General features: G+C 37.0%; 1 protein-coding gene across 2 annotated transcripts in view; it reads right to left on the minus strand.

Moving 5' to 3' along the window:
• The window catches only part of MOSPD2 (motile sperm domain containing 2), a 34579-nt gene that overhangs the window by 14694 nt on the left and 181 nt on the right, over positions 1 to 19704 (minus strand). Inside the window, exons 2-8 of one of the 2 annotated variants that reach the window (XM_039714444.1) lie at positions 19533 to 19599; positions 10089 to 10244; positions 9268 to 9354; positions 7866 to 8020; positions 5113 to 5173; positions 3786 to 3824; positions 2615 to 2739 (exon numbers count right to left, since the gene is read on the minus strand). In XM_039714444.1, coding sequence (XP_039570378.1) covers positions 2615 to 2739; positions 3786 to 3824; positions 5113 to 5173; positions 7866 to 8020; positions 9268 to 9354; positions 10089 to 10244; positions 19533 to 19599 — 690 coding nt within the window. The remainder of the gene's footprint in view (positions 1 to 2614; positions 2740 to 3785; positions 3825 to 5112; positions 5174 to 7865; positions 8021 to 9267; positions 9355 to 10088; positions 10245 to 19532; positions 19600 to 19704) is intronic. The other variant, XM_039714445.1, reaches the window with a different exon arrangement.

Consider the following 19704-nt stretch of genomic DNA (forward strand, 5'->3'; position numbering starts at 1 on the left):
GCTGACAGTCAATTAAAGGATTTTAATGCTATGGAAAGTTTTTGATTCATCTTTTGAGTGACCCTGAGACAGACTTAAAACATGCTTGAAGATAACATGGAAGCTCGGAGGCTTCCAACAGAGACAAAGAACAGTTCCCTTAGTTAAGCAAAGTAATCACTGACTCTAACACTATTAATTCTATGGATTTTTTTGTTACTTCCAGAACTAGTCTCCAACATTGTTCTGGAATACAAAGAATGTAAGTGCAGTAGAACCTAGGTATCTCCCCTCTCCCCAAATTAACCTGCCAAATGATCTGTTCCACTAGTTGCTTCCATCTGGAAAGACCTGGCTTTTCAAAATTGGAACCTGGCAGGGGACACAGCAAAGGATGCACAGATATGCTGTGCTCTGCACTGGCATTATACTCATTGTGAATGTGAAGATCTGTAACTAAACATGTGGAAATCAAAGATAACAGAGAAAATCAGAAGGAAGAAAAAAAAAAAGAAAAAAAATTAACTAAACGTGTGGAAATCAAAGATGACAGAGAAAATCAGAAGGAAGCAAAAAAAAAAAAAAAAAGAAAAAGTGCCTCACAAACAAAACCAAACACTAGAGAAAAACTGAAGGAATCAATTTATGCAAGTCAGATACTGCATTTTAAAAAATGCCAGGCCTGACAATACTAATAATAGTGAATTGTACTCTAGCTAGCTGCCTCAAGAGAAGCCAAGGTTAATCACATCAAGAAAAGTGAAATTCTGAGAAAGGGCAATATGTTGTATGTTTTCTGGTCAGTGAAAACTCCCTGCTATCAGAAATGCACAGACACTGCTTTATTGTACACACTTAAAAAAATCTTAGGAAGAAAGGTTCAGAGCACAGCTTTGGAGTCTTGGTATTTGCTAACAATTCTTCCAAATTATGACAGTTCAGAGGTTTTTAAAAGCTCAAAACATCCATTAAGTGAAACGCAGCAGTCAAACAAAGCATGTGCTGGTTCAAAATACAGGGCTCTTAATATGCAGAGATAAAGCTGTTTTTCTGAAATTGTCAAAACCTCTAGAGTTCTTGTCAGACAAGTTTACTACTATTTTACTAATTTATTTCTCCACTGCAACTTTTTACCCCAAACAAATGATTTGGATAAGCTACCTCCATGAATCTGAAACTTGTTAATGCTCTCAGAAGATGGACAACATGGAGCCAGCTTGATCAACAATCACTAATCAGCAATCAGACCTTTCAGGCCCCAGGCAGGACTACAGTAACTCCGTGTGCTCCAGCCGATGCTTCAGGAGGATATTTAGCAAAATCACGAGTTCTTTCTTTAAAGACATAATGAACTATCAGGTAAGTGGTCTAAAAGGCAGATGGGAGATACTCAGCTTTAATGAGGGAAAAAACTTGCCCCTCTCTTGCAACAATAGGACACCACCATAGAGGCAGGTCCAGAATCACTGCTAACCAACCTCCAGTCCCTTACTGAAGCCACTTCAGACATCATCAGCCCTTCCCTCAATGCCCACTTCTGCTGTGCAGTAATTTCAGCTTTCTTCCATATGAGGAAGTTCTTACATGAGACTGGGAGCTGGGGCAGGAATTGTCCATGGAAAAAAAAGGGTATCTTTTCCTCAAGAGTCACGTATGCTTTTTAAAGGCTCCTAATCTCAGTCAAATGAAAATCAAAGTAATATTCTTTTATGTTCCCCAAACAAGTGTCTTATGTCCCAGCCACAATAACACTGCCCTGAATTCTTATACAAAGAAATGTGGCCTCCCCTACTATTGCTGAAACACAACCCTCCTTTTATCCATATTGTTACTGCCATAATGCCAAAAGTACTTCAGAAAAGAAAAGGTGGAAAAAGAACAGTGAAAAGTAACTCCCCTGCAGTGGGCTTGTTCTACTACCATAAATGGCCTATTAGTATTTTAAAGCATAATTTTAAAGATTATGCAATACTGATCTACTAGCCTTGTGAAAAGTGAAACCTGTTGTGCAAGATGCTTGTGCTGTTCTGTTCTTTAGATTTAACTAGAACTGGTTAAATTCTGGTTCTGTTAAACTGATGCTGCTTGTACCACTTTGGAGCTCTACTATACTCTTTGAAAATAATCTTCTACATCCATGTCTTAAAAGGCAGCCCTAGAGTCAGCAAAGGAAAAATAGCTACAATAACTGTCTTTAATGAATCATAGCTCTGGAGCAGGACTAGAACTCTCAGAGGACAATGAAACCTACTTTCTGTTCATAGAATTTCTTTCATAAACAAACACCATCTCTAATTCACCAGGCAGCAAAAAAAGTACAAGTGACAATGACACTTAATTTTTCTTGAAAGTCTGAAAAACTATCTAAGTGATTTTCAGTGACTTATAAGGGGATGAATAATTCAGAAAAAATAGTAGCAGTAGTTGAGAATGTACTTAAGAATGCAGATACCAAATTCTCATGAAGTTCACCTATTTTATATTACTGTGATCTTGAAATTATCACTGGCAAACCAATTTCAAGAAATCTCCCATTTGTGAAGAGCCAACCCTCAAGCCCACAATATGGAATTGATATAGGTGTCTCAATAATTGATACAGGTGTCACAACAGCAGCATGACATTTCATACTTACAGTTCCACCCATGTGAGGTGGCAGATACTCTCCACTGATGTATTCCTGCACGTCATTCTTGTTTGTGAACTTCAACATGCTTATTGCATCTGGGCCAAGCCAACCCTTCACAATTTTAAAAGCAGCTTTAAAAAACAAAACCAAACACCAAACAAAAGGTATACATGAGTTAACAGGAAAGCAATTTTGTTATTTTGTTTTTGTAGGTCTTTTTCAGTGTATTGGTAGATCTTATATAACACAAGTGAGTTACATCCCTCAAAATATTGCAGAACCTGCTCTGAAAGTATCTATTATAATTGCAATGAGCAATGCAAGGGAAAACAAAAGGTATTATTTACAGAGAAAATGGAAGGATCTTGATTTAATAACTGATGACTCTGTCTTAGAATTTACCCCTTGAAGTAGTGAGTGGATAAAACCAATTGTGTTTCCAAATCTGAGTTAGGGAGGTTGAGAAAGATGTATACCCTCTTCCTTGCTAAAATGTTTTGCTGATTTAAAGGATATTTGTTTAGACTTATGAATCATTTACAAAGACCGCTGTTATTTCAGTGACAGTAAAACATGAATATGCAGGAAAATCTAAAGCCAACAAAAATATGTGTTCACATGGCAACAGCAGAGGAATACCATATTTATCCTATACATTAAAGTTATAGCTAATTATTGAAGCATCCATATCAGAACAAGTGTAACCACATCAGCACCCAGTGTCGTACATTAAAGTTACAGCTAATTATTGGCATCCATATCAGAACAAGTGTAACCACATCAGCACCCAGTGTCAGCCATCTACCTTAAACTGTGCATTCTAGTTTTGAGCTGGTTATAAGTCACCATCACTGCCAATGACAGGATTCCTGAAGGGATTCTACTTAGCAGCATTCAAGGAATAGATTATTTATCAAGGTCTCCTAACCTTTGAAAACAACAGGATGAATACAGACTTCATGCAAAGTATGATCCAAAATACAACAATAGAAGGAAAAATTTAAAGTATGCAACCTTTAAACTGACTGATTTAAACTGATTTAAAGATGCATGTTTAACAAACTCTATTATTCATCTGTATCTATACAGAGTAGAAGAATGCTTCTTATTTATACTGCTAAATTTTAAAAGTTATTACAATCTGAAAAGAAAAAAACCCAAAAAAAACCCAACTTACCATTCATTATCCATGGCATTTCAAATATTACTATCTTTGCTGAAAAGAAAAAACCAATCTGAATACAAAGTGCAAGATATTTCTCCAATTAAGAGCAAGTACAGCAATAACAGTCACGTAAAATGTAAATATTCACTTTTACAAACCTCCATGTTCACCTCCCTGTAAAAGCAGTTTTGTACAAACTAATTGCTATTTAAAAACATGAGCTGTTTGCTTGGAAAACAGGTAATAAAATTCCAAGTTACACATTGTTTATATACTTCCTGGGATACTACTTTTCTGACATTTTGTCACTAATAACTCATTCACAAATAAAGCAAAAAAGGCAAGATCTCAACCTGACCTAGAAAATCAGCTACTGAAAAGAAGAAAGTTTAACAAGTATATTCAACACCCCTTACTTCACAAAGAAGCAAATAAGTCTTGTCTATCTATTTTTTCCAAACATTCTTTATTTAACCATAGAGGTTAGAAAACACTTAAGTGTCCCAATTTTTTTTCTTCTTGAATGTCAAAGTACAAAAAACAATGTTGCACTTGCCTTTAAGTTTGATATTTGATCAAAGCTTTGAACTTTGATCAGCAAGCCAAAATTTAATATTCAGAGTTTAAGCAGTTGCTGTATGGAAGTTCAACATTCACAGACATTTTCACCTAAAATTTACAACATATTTAAGATGAGCTAGCATAAACTATGCAGTGTTTGCCTATGCATAAAATAACTAGCAGACAAGTACACAGAGTTTTCTAAGTGTGCACACAAAAATGCCTTTTCAGAATAAATAATTTTCAGAATCAACAAACTAGCAGGCAAGTACACAGTTTTCTAAGTGTGCACACAAAAATGCCTTTTCAGAATAAGTAATTTTCAGAATCAACCATTTTAATTTTCAGAATAAACCATTGCTCCCCATAAATTTCCAGGGCCATTCATTCTTTCACCACTGAAGACTTGTAAAGGATACAAACTATCAAAGTTTGTAAAGTTTCTACACAAGTAATAAGCAAAGGAAAAGAGGTTAATTACTTTCTATTATGTGCTTATAATAGTTCTTACTAGGTATAAATATAGTAAGAGCTATTACTTAGTAATAAACATTACTACTTCACAAAAAGACAGCAGATTTTTGGTGAAAGTAAAGTTTATTCATCAAAGTTGTACTGATTTCAGGAGAAGAATATTCTAACACTGTAACATTCACATTTCATGAAGTTACCCCAGAAAGCACGTGATAAAACCCTTTATCTTCCCCATCTTCTATCATATTATGAAATGCTCGTTACACCAGTCTACAATGCTTAATACTTAATATACAATACTTACTGAGGAAGTTTGGGTAATAATCTGTAAAGCAGTTGACAATAAACCGGACAAAATCCAAGTCCTAAATTTAAAAAAAATTAATTAAAAAAAATAATCACAGCATAAATGAAAAGTAAGCCAAAACATTAAAAACCATAGGCTTAGTGAAGGTATTTATGAAAAGCACAAGATAGATATATTGTAGTCAACTGTGTTCCAATTTTACATACACTACAAATATCCTCAAAACACAATGCAAGGCTTTTTCCTCCATTAAATTGCTGCAGGATTGTGGCCACACTTCTCTTATAATCAGAGAAAGAAGTCAATAGACCTCTGAACAGTGCAATAACTAAGATATCTAAACTACTGCAGAGTATCAACAGGACTTAAGAGGTGCAGGAAAGATACAGGAAAAATAAACCTTTAGCACTAGAGAAGCTTGACAAGTGGAAAAATAGTCAATATACTGAAATTTCACTTCAGTAATTATCCTACATGCTGTTCAATATACTACTGCTCTCAGTATTACATTTCCAAAGGAAAAAAACAAACAGGTTTTCTTTGAAGAGAACTTCTGAGTTTAGTATTAGTTGGTGGCATGCAGAGAAACTGTGGGCAGAGACAGTGCTCAAAAGAGCTGTTTCTATACCACCCATTTTCAGGATGCTTCTATCCAATGAGCCACTGTACAGAAATAGTACAGTCTCCTTTGCAAAATCCATGTATAATGGAACTGTATTACACAGTTAAGGGCAAGGAAGGTTTTTTATGAAACAGGTGGAGAAATGAAGCAAGAGATACCTTACCACAATAAGGTACTCAGGTGGGAAGCTTGCCATGAGTATTTTTCCCAGTCCTTTAAACAGAAATGACCACTAGTACTACTTTCAGAAATAGTACAGAGAGTTTCTGGCTGAGGATCCAAAGCCTGTCGTAACAGTAACAATGGAGAAGGAACTCCTAGGGTGATGTAAATACACTACCAAAACCTTTCTGGTCAGTGTGAAAAAGCCCCCAAAAATAACACTGTGTAAGGGGATGACCTACAACCTGAAAGCTTTTTAAGTGGCTTCAGCAACTAGAAACTAACTTGATCTCTTTACAGGCAAAGGTGGCCTCTAATAGAAGCATTTATCTCAACTGTCTATTGCTTGTACCAAATGCAATATCTTTCATTTTACAGCACAAACACAATGATAGATTAGAATTATTAGAATCTCCATTAATCAGCTTGCTGCTCTCTATTCTGCTGCCTATCCAAAAGCAGCACTATTAGACAGCAGAAGGGATAGATCCATTATGTTGATCAGAGTCTGGAAGCAGAAGTGCAGATTGCACAGACTATTCAATAACTGCACCTATTCTAGTTACCTGAACAGGTGCAACAAGCCATGAGCTATCAGAATTATCTCCTGCATACCAGTGATAAAAGTGATATAGTAGACGTCCATAGCAACAGAACAGACAAATGAGGCATGCTCTGGAAGAGAACTCAGAGATTCAAGTTCTTTTTCTTTTAGGATAGATTTACCAATTACTCCACATGGCTACAAATAGCCATTAAAAATATTCCTGTTCTGTGACAAACATATTAACTACAAAGCAAGCCTGTGTGGAAGAGAACTCAGAGATTCAAGTTTTTTTCTTTTAGGATAGATTTAGCAATTACTCCACTTGGCTACAAATAGCCACTAAAAATATTCCTGTTCTGTGACAAACATACTAACTACAAAGCAAGCCTGTACAATGGGACAGTTACAGACAGCACTTGCTGAGATTTTATCTCTAGGAGTCTCAAAGACACAGGGGGGAAAAAAGCTGCTTCAGGATATAATCCATAAAACCCAAATCAAATTAGTCTTTCACATCAAGGAAATTATTACAATCCTTTACTCCTGCTATGTAAAACTGCAGTTCCAGTATTATCTTTATTGTCTCTAGGAGTCTCAAAGACACGGGGGAAAAAAGCTGCTTCAGGATATAATCCATAAAACCCAAATCAAGGAAATTGATTACAATTAGTCTTTCACATCAAGGAAATTATTACAATCCTGTACTCCTGCTATGTAAAACTGCAGTTCCAGTATTATCTTTAGGAGCATGAACAGACAGCTCTCACTGCACAGGAAAGAGTACCAACCTTGCAAAACAGAATCACACCATATCTATTTGTCATATTACCTCCCCATAAACTGGTGGCCCTGTACTGCACAGCTGCAAGGTCCCAGTGCAACATTAATAATCTTGCCTATGCCAGGTATAGACAACCTCTTCTGGAGTTGGGTTTGGGGATGGGGTTTTTTTTTTTGCTTACATTAATTCTTGCTGTACCACCACCACCAGACAAAGAAGCATAAAGGCTCAAATTTCAGTTGTTCTTGTAACAACAGGACAGCATGGCACTTGGTAAGAAATGTAGTTATTCTATAGAAATACATTTTATTTTTAACCTATAGACAATCTTGAGATTTTTAGTTATTATTAAGTCTATAAATGTGTACTGATAGGCAAGATTTCAACCTTGCAATCTTAACCAGCTCAGCCACCAAACTAAAAGCAAGTTTTCAGCATGTTGCAGAAGACAAAATTTAATATGTAACAAAATATTTTGGAAACTGCTTGTGTCATGGGAAAAAGCTCTACCATATCACTTATCTCAATGACTGTTAAGTTATTAATGTGTCAAGGACTGCACAGTGACTTCCTTTTTTCTTGTAACACAAGTTAAATAATTCCAAAAGCAATCAAGACAAGAAAGTAAAAATACTCACTATGTGACTGATTCCAGTTTCAGCCATGTCAAATACCACTGTCAAGGGCTTTCCATGATCTCTCTTGGCATAATGTTCTAACCAAAAAGCAACCAGTTTCTTTTTGTCAAGTTGCTGTTTAGGATCTCTCGTATGATGCTTCACTTTGAACCAAACTTGAACAAAAACACACAAAAAAGTTGAAGGAAAGATCCAAGCAAACAGAAAACATCATCCAAATAACTACAGAGGATGCACTTTAATGTATTAACACCTCTGAGTTTGTATTTTATATTTGTCTTGATTTTGTGACCACTGAACAGCCAGAAAAACAACTGAACACCTCTTCATATACCCCATATTGCTCACATTTTTTACTATAATTTTTTAGAAATTGAAAATACAAAGAGTTACACCTTAAAAGAAACAAAGTGGAAAAACACTTTCTGTGTATTTCAAGACTGTTTACCTAGATTAGTATTTCATAATTTAAAATTAAATCACATGGTCTTCAGACAATACTATGTTCAGCACATATTCTATGTATTGCTGTAAAATTAATGTTTCCTTTTCTTCTTAGTTTCCTATAGCACTGCAGTTGATGTGTTTTGAAAAAACTATTTATACATGCATTAAGAATTATATAAAAAGCAACAGATCTTTCCAAATAAAATGAAAAATTCCAGGAGGTGAGCAACACTGTAGAAATAAAATCCTAGTATATATTCTACTGGAATTAAAAAAATTAGTCATACAGAGACTTGTTTTTCCATGGGGAAAAAAAGCCCTACAGGCATAATTCAAAGTAAAGACTTGATAAAAATGTCTGAATCCAAGTTAGTGATTACACAATAAGTGAGAAAATAAATATTCAGCGAAGGAATGTGAAGAGTAGATTCCATTTTTACTACCTTTACAGTATCTAAGTTAGACAAGCCTGAAAATAACTAGATATGCTCAATATTCTTCTCCCCGAAACTTGGAAAGTTGTAAAGTAAAAGCCAGATTTCTTCTCCATGTTTCATGTACAGAAACAAATGTTTTTAAATATAGCATGTTAGCTAGACTGTATTTCAAGATTAAGAGATGCCCCTATTCAAACACAGAACATAAACAAGAATATAACAGCTTCATGTAAGACAGGGGTCACATCACCAATCCTGTCAGAGTCAGGCCCATGGTGTGATTCTGAGGCTGCCCTGTGCAGGGTCAGGAGTTGGACTCCATCATCCTGCTGGGTCCCTTCCAACTCAGTGGATTCTCTGATAAATAAAAACTTTATAACAAAACTGCTTTTTTAAGTAAAACCAGCAGCTAATATATACCTATGTATCTTCTTAAAATGCTTATTTTTCAAGATGATAAAATGCTGGAAACAAAACAATGATCAAAGGCTGAAAATAGTCTATTCTGTATAACTTACATAACTTATAGCCCTCTTTATCGTATCCATGTAGAAAGAGAGCACCAATTTCAAATAACCATTTTGGCAGGACAGATTCTGACAAGTCTGCAAAACCAAATGAAATATTATTTCAGCAATCATATTAATAATCACACTAACTTAACAGAAGTCACTAAAAATGTAGAAGTCTACCAAAAAAAGGCCCCCAAAAACATCTTTATAAGCCGCTTTACAAAGTCTTTATGATGCAAATATTGAGATAATTTGAAATTTTACTATCTTGTTCTCATGCTACAGAGTACAATTTGTGAAGTCAATTTTTTTTTTAAATCTACAGAAAAAAATGCTGCAAGTGTTTTATTTTTTCATATTTGTAGCCTCCCCACCATGCTCTATCCTTTAACTCAGAGTGTGAAGTCCTGTAGTTAGAGTTCACCTTCAAAATATTTTCACAGCACAAAAATGAGATCTTTTATTTAATGTACCAGACCAGTGCTATTACAATGAACAAGACAGCCCTGTTTGTTGTGAGGCTTTTTGCTATTTGTTTTTTTTAGAACTCTATGATGCAAAGAGACAAAAGAGATAGCTGCCTTCCTTCCTTCCCCTTAAACACCCTTTCAATGGACATATGGAACCACACGAAAACTGAGGCACTACTGGTCAACATAAAAAGCAATACTTTTTCTCTTGTTTTCGTTTTTTGAAAGTTCTTGCTCAGCTCTCCATGGTACTTGCAAACCTCTAAAAGGTTATTAATGAAACTACATATAGAGGTCAGTGGTAGTTCAATAGAAAAACAACACACACCTTCAAAATCACTGTACAACATAGCTTACCATTAACTGTGTATTCTTTCCTCCACTGAAAGCTTTCATCAATCATCTTTAACGTATCATCCACAACATCATGACGCCAAATCAAGTAGTTTTCAACCCATTTATCATCTTGCTGAAGTCTTTCCACATCTCTAGAATCATATTTATCTGATTTATCTAGGAAATAAATAAGTTAGTGTCTATAGCATTTGCTACAGAAATGTGAAGAGATTTGTTAAGTGTATGTCTACAAGCATCTACTTGGTCCATAGGATTTCTCTTGCAGTTTCAAATTTAAGGAAACAAAGCACAGCATGATAAATTAATGAAAATCCAATTATCTGCTGCCATGATATTTAGGGACAACACAACATCACTCTCACTAGAAAAATATTTTCTGTGATCATTATGCAACAAAAAAACAAGTTGCATTTGGGACAGGTGTAATTTTTCTAAAACCAGTTTTCTGCAATTGACATGAATTAGTATACAGTATTAGAGTCTGTGTACTGATGAATGTATATACTGAACATCACAAGTACATGCTTGAGTTCTTAAACTTATAGGTATCAGCATGTTAGACCATAAAATGTCTGACAACAAACAAAATTCATGGTTCAGCATGCACTACACATGACTGCATTTAATAAAAATGTTTTTAATTTAAAAAATTACCGTTGACACCTGTTTTAAATTGTTACCCTACCCAATAAAAAGTACATGCAATTCCAGAGTAGTACAAAAGCCCCCAAGGCTTCTTGTATCTTCTTGTATCACATTAGCAACACGATAACAGGCTTACATGCTTTTGGAAGTACTTCAGATGAAGCAAGACTGGCTGCTGCTCTGAGTTTTTTCATTTTTAAATAGGAAAGTAAAACACAAATGCTAAGTGGATCTATTTCTACCATAGATACACTTAAACAAAAGCCTAATTTTTAAATCAATGATCCTCTGTCGGAGAAATTGGTAAAAACAGAATGTAAATCAAGGGCCCATAATAGAAACAGGCTGCTGAAAGCAAAAGACACTGATACACATCTCTGCTAACTATTAAAAAAAACCTCTAAAACTATTCACTTAAATTAATGATTACCATGGAAAAAACTAAGACTGTTAATAAAAGAGATTTAATTTTCACATACTGCAAAGAACTGTTCCTCTGTCAATAACAAACACTTTCAGAGCCATTTATGACCATCTGGAACTGTGATGGAATGGCTTGGCAATGTGTATTTCAGTCAGACAACTCTGAGGAAGTAGTTAAGAAAAAGACACCACTAAATTCTGCTAATATTTGTTGGTTTATTGGCCTACATGCAAAAATATGATCTATTTTACTTGTTTTTCAATTTATATTGTTTCCTGTTATAGATTAGTCAATATAACTGCAAGAATATACCAGTTTAAATGTGTCCATTCACTAAATTGTAGCTGCACTCCCCATGCATCTCTTCACATCTAACTGCTTCTCACATACATCATCTACCAAATCCCTTCTTCATTAGGCTTCAAATTTCTCCTTCCCCCAATCCCACTCCACTAGTTTACGTTGTTCCTTAGATAACCCTAGAATTTAATCCCACTTTCCTTAATCTTAGTCCCCTACTTTCTTCTCTGCCCAAAAGCCTCTAATCCACTAAAATCTTTTTAACTGTTGAATTTCCTTTCCTCATCATTTCCACACGTGCATTGGAGAGCTGATTTCCTATATTCTGAGTCCAGTGAAGTGATCACTCAGCACCAAACTGAAATGTTTAACGTCTCTGTGGCTCTAGAGGAATCACAGATGAATTGCAAAAATGCTGAGTGAAATTTTGTAGTCTCAACTGCTCATCTGAAATTTGTAATTTCTCCAACGATTTAAGAAGTTTTGTCTGAGAAAAGCTAGCAGTACTTAGTTTCAAGTTAACCACTTCACCTTGGTTTGATAAACTCTAACACACACTGGCTTCCAGCTATGACTGACTGCAGTTAATCAGCCAAGTACTTTGCTGAGATCAGTCCCATGTGTATCTTAAATAAGGGATTAGGGTACTCTGTAATTAAAGAGGAAACCCACCACCAGGTAAAAACTAACAGGATAACATTTTACACCACTTTTTGAGGCTCTCTTTGCTTTCAGTATCTGCCTGGGAGCACAACTGTCAAAATGAGAGACCTGTGCATCTTGTATCAAACTGTAATTTAAAACCATGACATACCATTACATGGAACAAACCTCAGAACACATTTCTCAGCCACTAACAAGTTTGCCCGAACTCTGAACTTAGAAAATATTTTTAAAAACAGATATTTAACTTTGTATTTTAAGAAAATGAAAGTGAAAGAGAAACAGAGAAAATGTCTAATCCAAACTTTCAACATAATGGAAAGCAAGCTGCAGAGATAAGGATAGGTGAACAAGTATCTCTCCTCTCTTCTGTAACCAAGTTCCCAACAAGACACATGTAATCTGAATTTACATATATGCTACAATACACCCTAAAACCAGGGGAAACACCTAGTCAAACCCTGCATCCACAAGCACCTGCAGAATGCCAGTATTTGCAGCAGGTTAGCTTAAGATTGACAGAACAACAGTACTGAGCACTGAATACTGTATGATTTTACCTGCTTGATCCAATTCTTGCTACAAAATAAGTAAAATTTAGAATGAGAATGTGAATCCAAAACAAAGGTGGTTTATGTCCCACACAAAAAGCAGAGTGATATAAAATTGACTGAGTCCTTCCAAGAACCCGGTGATTGAAAATGTGTCAGTTCAGAGGAGGAATTCCTCTTCAAATCTGTACATGCCACATAATTTTACAGACATCTGGAAACTTGTTTTCAAAATATACTGTGAAATAATCAGAATGTTTCTAACTTTAAATCATTCATGGAACACTTGGGTGCAGTTCCTGTATTATTAGAAACTTCTGGAGTTAAATGGGAATTAGTTGAAAGAAAACAAGACCTTTGGGATTCTCAATACAGTTTAAATACATCCTGCACAACAGCTAAGAGGCCAAAAAAGAAACAGTATTTGAGGGTGTCGTGGTTTGGCTCCCATATGGAAATTCAGGTGGAACTATAAACTGAAGTAACTTACCTCAGACAATCTCCAAGCCTACCTATTTAGATACCTGTCACCATATACTGATGTTTTTCTCAAAGAAAAATTAGGTGCTGGCTTCTTCACACTTGCAGGACTGCCACTAGCTCCCATATGAAAATTCAGGTGGAACTATAAACTGAAGTAACTTACCTCAGACAATCTCCAAGCCTACCTATTTAGATACCTGTCACCATATACTGATGCTTTTAATCAAAGGAAAATTCACACTTGCAGGACTGCCATTAGGACTGAGATTTGAAGTTTAGTCACCCTCAGCTCAGGAAGAGAGACATCTCTGTAACTGAGTCCACAATGAACGGAATTTTGTAAGGTGTTTGGAACATTTTTCTCAAAGAAAAATTAGGTGCTGGCTTCTTCACACTTGCAGGACTGCCACTAGGACACTGAGACATGAAGTTGTCACCCTCAGCTCAGGAAGAGAGACATCTCTGTAACTGAGTCCACAATGAACGGAATTTTGTAAGGTGTTTGGAACATACAGCGCTCACCCCAAAGGTAACACAAAGAAAAGCACTACCAGATATTTCTGTTCAGAAAGAGCTACTGAAAACCACGTGTGTAGCAGCAGTGCCAGACTTTTGTGTAACATTTCATAGTCCAGAGGCTTGGAAACCTGGTTGCTCCCTCAGTCCAAGACACTCAAACCTTTCTGTATCATAGTTCCACAGCCCATGGAAAAGGCAAAACTTGGATGCTGCAATACTTTTCCATTGATCCAGGAAACTGCAGAAACTAAGCAAGACTCAGATCCAAAAAAGCAATAAAAAGCATAATCTGCCAAATTATAAGTTACACATAGGGGAGTGACAGTAGCAAGGAGATGTGGCCATTATTAACACTCTTTATTTCTTTAGCTGAAAGCTCTTCAGGAAAATTTGAGTGAGCAAAACTGACCAGGTATTTATCCTTATTTTGAAAATAGTTGGTTAAAGTCACTTTCATTTTCTCATTAGGCATTTGAGGTCAAGAGAAAAGACTGAAAGAAGACAAAAGCTGTTTGAACAGCAACTTCTTATATTACTTGCCTTCCTTTTTTTTTTTCTTTAGTGAGGACTTCTGTCTTTTCCATGGGCACATTCTGCCCTTTAAAACTTGTCTTCAAGCTGAGAAGCCTTCAGTGAAGCTCTACCAATTAATTACTATGTTTCAACATAAAAACATCTTCTATAACAACAGAGAACAGCTCTGAAAACAACTGCAGAATTACACAAAACTAAATGCATGCAAATTTCACTGCAATACATTCACTAGAAGATTTCATTAAGTTTTCTGAGGCACAAATTGTAAAATCCCTTGTCTTTACATTCCTTTTTTTTCACTGCCATCTAATTTCCATCCAGGAGCCCCTGCAGCAGGTCCAATGGAGGGCTGCAAAGACCATTAAGGGACTGGAGCACCTCTCTTATGAGAACAGGCTGAGAGAGCTGGGCCTCTTCAGCCTTGGGAAGAAGACTGAGAGGAGACCCCATCAATGTCTATCAGTATCTGCAGGAAGGTGGCAGAGGATGGGCCCTGGCTCTTCTCAGTGGTGCCCAGCAACAGGGCAAGAGGCAATGGCAAAGACTGATGAGTATGAGGGAGAATTTCTTCATGGTGTGTGACTGAGCCCTGCAACAGATTGCCCAGAGAGGATGTGGAGTCATCTGAGGACAGTCTGCATGCAAACCTGTGCCCTGTGCTCCAGGATGACCCTGCCTGAACAGGCTGGACCAGAGGAGCCACTATGGCTCCTTCCAACTTGACCTGTTCTGTGATTACCAGGAGAACAGCGCTGTGCTGCTGGGTTTTCTTCTGGTGTTTATGCTTTAGGAAAAGTAATACAAATTGGAGAATATTCAGCAGGAATATAGAAGAATAACTACAGGACTCAAAACCAGGCAGCACAGCTGAGTCACACGCTAAATTAATCCAGAGAAGTTCAGAATTAAAAACCTGAATGAGCTCTCCCTCCAGAAAAAACTCTTATCTAGAAAAGCAGTGTTACAGAACAAGCCATACATAAAGCTAAGTAGGGACAGAAACTGCATATATTTTAATAGAGAACAAATCTAGAAACTTCATTGTACAAAGCAGAGAAAAAAAGCAACTTAGAAAAGTATGTCAAATGTTACATCACACAAAGAGACTCAATTTATCTACTGTCTTAAAGCTATTCCAGCCAAGAATTCTTGGTTTAAAATGGTCACAATCAATTCTCTGACTCTGGCTACCAAGAGGAAACCCATTTTAATTGGCTGTTGATGCCAAACACTAAGCTAGGCACTGTAACAATTCAGGTATGTGCCTTCAGTTGCTACATGAGAAAATCAGCAAGACTAGAAACAATTTAAGAAGGTCAGTAGCCATAAAGGGACAGGAATGAAGAACAAACCAAACACTATTTCCATCCAATAAGGAATTATTTCAATAACCTCAAGCAGCAATAGACAAATAAAATAACTACCTTCACAAAGTAAGATAAACTTTTAGCAAAACCGAACACTGTCAGTGACAATAAAGACTGCTTTCAATAAAAAGCTCAATCATTAATGTTACAGAGCTTTCTATGAAAGTGTTTCCCATCTTATCCTTCCACCAGTCTCAGCCTAAAAGCTAATAACCAGGGGAAACAGACTTTTTAGAGCATAAAAAGACATGCAGGTATGCAAAACATTACTTTATGACTCTTCTACAACAGTCTTACCACTGATTTTTAAGGGTGTCCCATATGTCTAAAAATTTATTTGCAATCAGCCCATATGATTAACAAAACACCTTTGCTACAGGCTTAAAAAGTAATGGTGAAATTTAATCCTTTACATTGGAAGGATAGGAAACCTCTCTTGCAAAATCTTTTCTGAAAAGTAGGACTTGCCTAAAGGAGAAAGGAAGAGGATGTAAGTGGGGAGGGCCAGGAAATAACAGGCAATTAGAAACAGTTAACATGCAAAACAAAATATGAACAAAACTAGTTTACTGAAAAAATCAAACAAGACTTGATTGTAAATAAATTCCACAGTGACATTAAAATAGAAAGTAATAGCCCAGAAATAAAAGCTAATTTTAGAAAGGAATGGAAATTCACTACAGAAAAATATATGCTTGTTTGCTAGAAAACATTGTTAGTGCCAGTCAGTGCTAGAAAAAAATAATCTTTTGTTTTCATTGTTCCTTTCACCAGTAAAATCATTTACGTCACCAACTCCCACAAAGAATCTAAACAGGCAAAAGAAAAATTAGGCCCAAAACCAGTGAAGACAAAGTATTGTCTGCCTTCCACATCAGACAGTGTTTGCCAGTCTATTGGACTAACAGGGACACTATTGGAGACAAACCTTTTAAATACAAGGTTTTAATTATTGGTACATACATTCCTCACAAGAACTGAAGTTGTTTTCAGAATCCAGCTAGAAAGCTAACTGAAGGGAAAAAAAACCCACAAGATTTCAGTTAATAAAAAATACTGTTTTGCAGATAAGATGCAACAGTGGCCAAGCTTTCCTTCTAGAATACTTCAACAGCCAAATAAGCTGAATAACTCCAGAAAGAAAGTTCTCGTACAAATTTTAGGAAGACAAACCAGTAAGGTTCTCTGACACTTTCACACTGTATCTGACTATCAAAAGCATCTTCTGATTTGGTCACATAAAGGAAACAACTATAATTTAAAAAATCAGATTTATGGTGTTTTCAATTGCTGAACAAAACTTTTTGTACCCAACCTTGAAAATTATCAACACCACAGCATATTATTATAATAATAATTATAATGCATGTTGGAATATGAGACTTTTCTGAATCACCTATATATTTTTGTAGATTCTACTTTGAACTAAAAAATTGTATTCTGCCAATAAATAATTTCAATGAAAAAGTAGGATTTCAAAGACCCTCTAAGTTTTCATTTCATAACAAAAGTAAACATTACTATAAATCCATCTCAGCATTTTTGACCATTACCAAATCTTCCCACATGAGGAGGGGCAGGAGGGAAACTAATAACTATGAGCTGCAGAATATGGAAGAATCACTTTATCTTTGATGATCAGAATTACTGTGTTTCTAGAATAACCAGTTACATTGTTTTCCCCAGAGGGAAAACAAAACAGTGGCAGCTGCAACCTCCAGGAAAAAAAAAAAAAAAAAAAAAAAAAAACAAACAAACAAAAAAAACCCCAGAAAATAAACAGAAAAAACCCCTAACAAACAATAAACTGCCTGAAAACTTTTCTCCAACTTTAACACCTGTAGTTCACGTGTAAACAGAATAAAGTTTGCCCTGTAGAGGCCCACAATTCTTTGACCACACTAAACTTTACAGGAAGGATCAGCCTCTCAGTGTAGCCTGACAGTGCCCTTAGTTTTGAAAGCAGACTAAAGACTAAAATTCCTGGGTATGAAGCAATCATTTGCACCTTTACACCCCCAAGTCACAGGTTTGAGGGTGTCTGCACACATGCAGCCCCACATTCCTTTGATTAAGGAGCATAAAAGAATATGTTCTAGAACACACACAGTAAAGGCTGATTGAGCAGTACAAAATTAAAATCCTGTGTTTTTCACTCTGGATTGTGGTCATGAGAACATTAATTTGCTTGGGGCATTCCTAAAGTTGTGGCAGAATCTTAGCAACACAAACTCAAAAAAGTCTTAATCCTAAAAACATGACCCAAAAACGGGCTTACTGTGAAAAAGTGTTCAAAATACTGCAAATAGGATTACAGCTTACCTTGCAACAACATTCAGTTATTTAATGGCTGTATCAACCAGCCCAACAGAGCATTGTTACACCTAGATAAACTTGTGGAATTCCGAGATTTTAAGCAGTAGATCAACTGAAAGACTAATACCCCTTTTCCACAACTACTGTCCCACAGCAGTCTCAGGCTTTCTAAAATAATTATTTATGAGTGTGACTCTGGGATAGAGGAACACAAAGCAAATTGAATCACCTACCATATGAAAATATACACAAATTGAAAACATTAAGAGGCAATAAAAATTAGAATTTAAGATGAGCCTCCACTAACTCAAACCTGAATTTTACAAAGATATCCTTATTCACTTAGAAATACCAAATGGTAAAATAAGCTCTCACTACTTTAAGACTTTCTAATCAATTTTGTCATCAGAAATAAAGGTCATCTGTAACCAAGGCCAAAGTAGTCTTCTTTATGAAAGTTAGCAGAGCAACCATATGAGACAAAGTTGTACCACCCTCAAGACCTTCAAAGTTTTCCAAAAGCATGTTCCAGCCCACTACAATGAAGAAGCACATAACCCTTACATAAAGGTGATAGACAGCAAGGTGACCTCAATAGTTCTGATCAGAAACATCAAAGCAAGGCATTTGTTTGCAGAACTGAGGCTCATATTGAAGGAGATGCAGGCAACACAACTACTGCACTTTTACTGTATTTGCATTAAAAATTACATAGATGTATGTCTTTAGTAGAAAGTCTCTAGTCACAATGCAACATATTGTTTACTGCAGTTGTTAGCATACTCTACATTCCTCTAACATAGGCAATGCAAATCAACCTTGAAATAAAAGGAAACCACTCTAGGCTTACCCCAGCCTTCCCTCTCCCCTAGTCATCCCCAGCATCTCCCGGCCTTCATTTGCAAATTTAAATGCACCTGCACTTAAAAACCGAGCTGGACATGCAGCATGATCTTAATTATGGCCTGCATGAAATTGAGTGCAAGTTACTCCAGACAAACAACTTCCTTTGACAAACTCGGTGAGGTCAGAATGCCTCCACTCCCCCTTCCCTGACATGTTTTATGCCAAAGAACACCAAGCACAGCAATGTCCCAGGCCACACTCTCCAGCCAACCAAACACCCTGCAAGAGAAAAGGAGCGAGAGCTTTGCCCCAGCACAGCCTGCAAGAGAAAAGGAGCAAGAGCTTTGCCCCAGCACAGCCTGCAAGGGAAAAGGAGCGAGAGCTTTGCCCCAGCACAGCCTGCAGCCCAAGACAGGGACCCAGCACCGAGAGCCAGCACAGAACCTGCTGGGCATCGTACCCTTCCATGGATTAGACACCCTAACTGCACCAGGGCAGGTTCAGCTTGGACATTAGGAAAAAACTCCTAACACAAAGCGCGATTTGATATTTGAACAGGCTGCCCAGGGAGGCGGCTGTCACCATCCCTGGAGGTGTTTAAGGAAAGACTGGATGTGGCACTCGGGCCGTGGGCTGGCTGACAGGTGCTCAGTCACAGGCTGGCCTCGATCATCTCGGAGGCCTTTCCCTACCCAGTGGATTCTGTGAAGAGGCACAGACCTGGGAGAGCAGGACACCCGGAGCCCGAGAGGAAAGGTGACAGCGGAGCAGCCCCAGAGCCCGCAGCCCCGCTCACCTGGCAGGTACTCCGCCTCGAAACGCCGCCGGGTCTCGCTTATCAGCGCCCCCTTATCCTGCCGCTGCTGAAAGGAAACAAGGAACAGGAGCGCCGTGAAAGGAAGGGAAAGGCCGGGGCCCCAACAGCCCCAGACCCTCACCTGTACGGCAGGGCCCGGCCACCCGCCCCG

Source organism: Passer montanus, unplaced genomic scaffold (genome assembly GCF_014805655.1).
Source record: "Passer montanus isolate IOZ18808 unplaced genomic scaffold, ASM1480565v1 scaffold3, whole genome shotgun sequence".
NCBI lineage: Eukaryota > Metazoa > Chordata > Aves > Passeriformes > Passeridae > Passer > Passer montanus.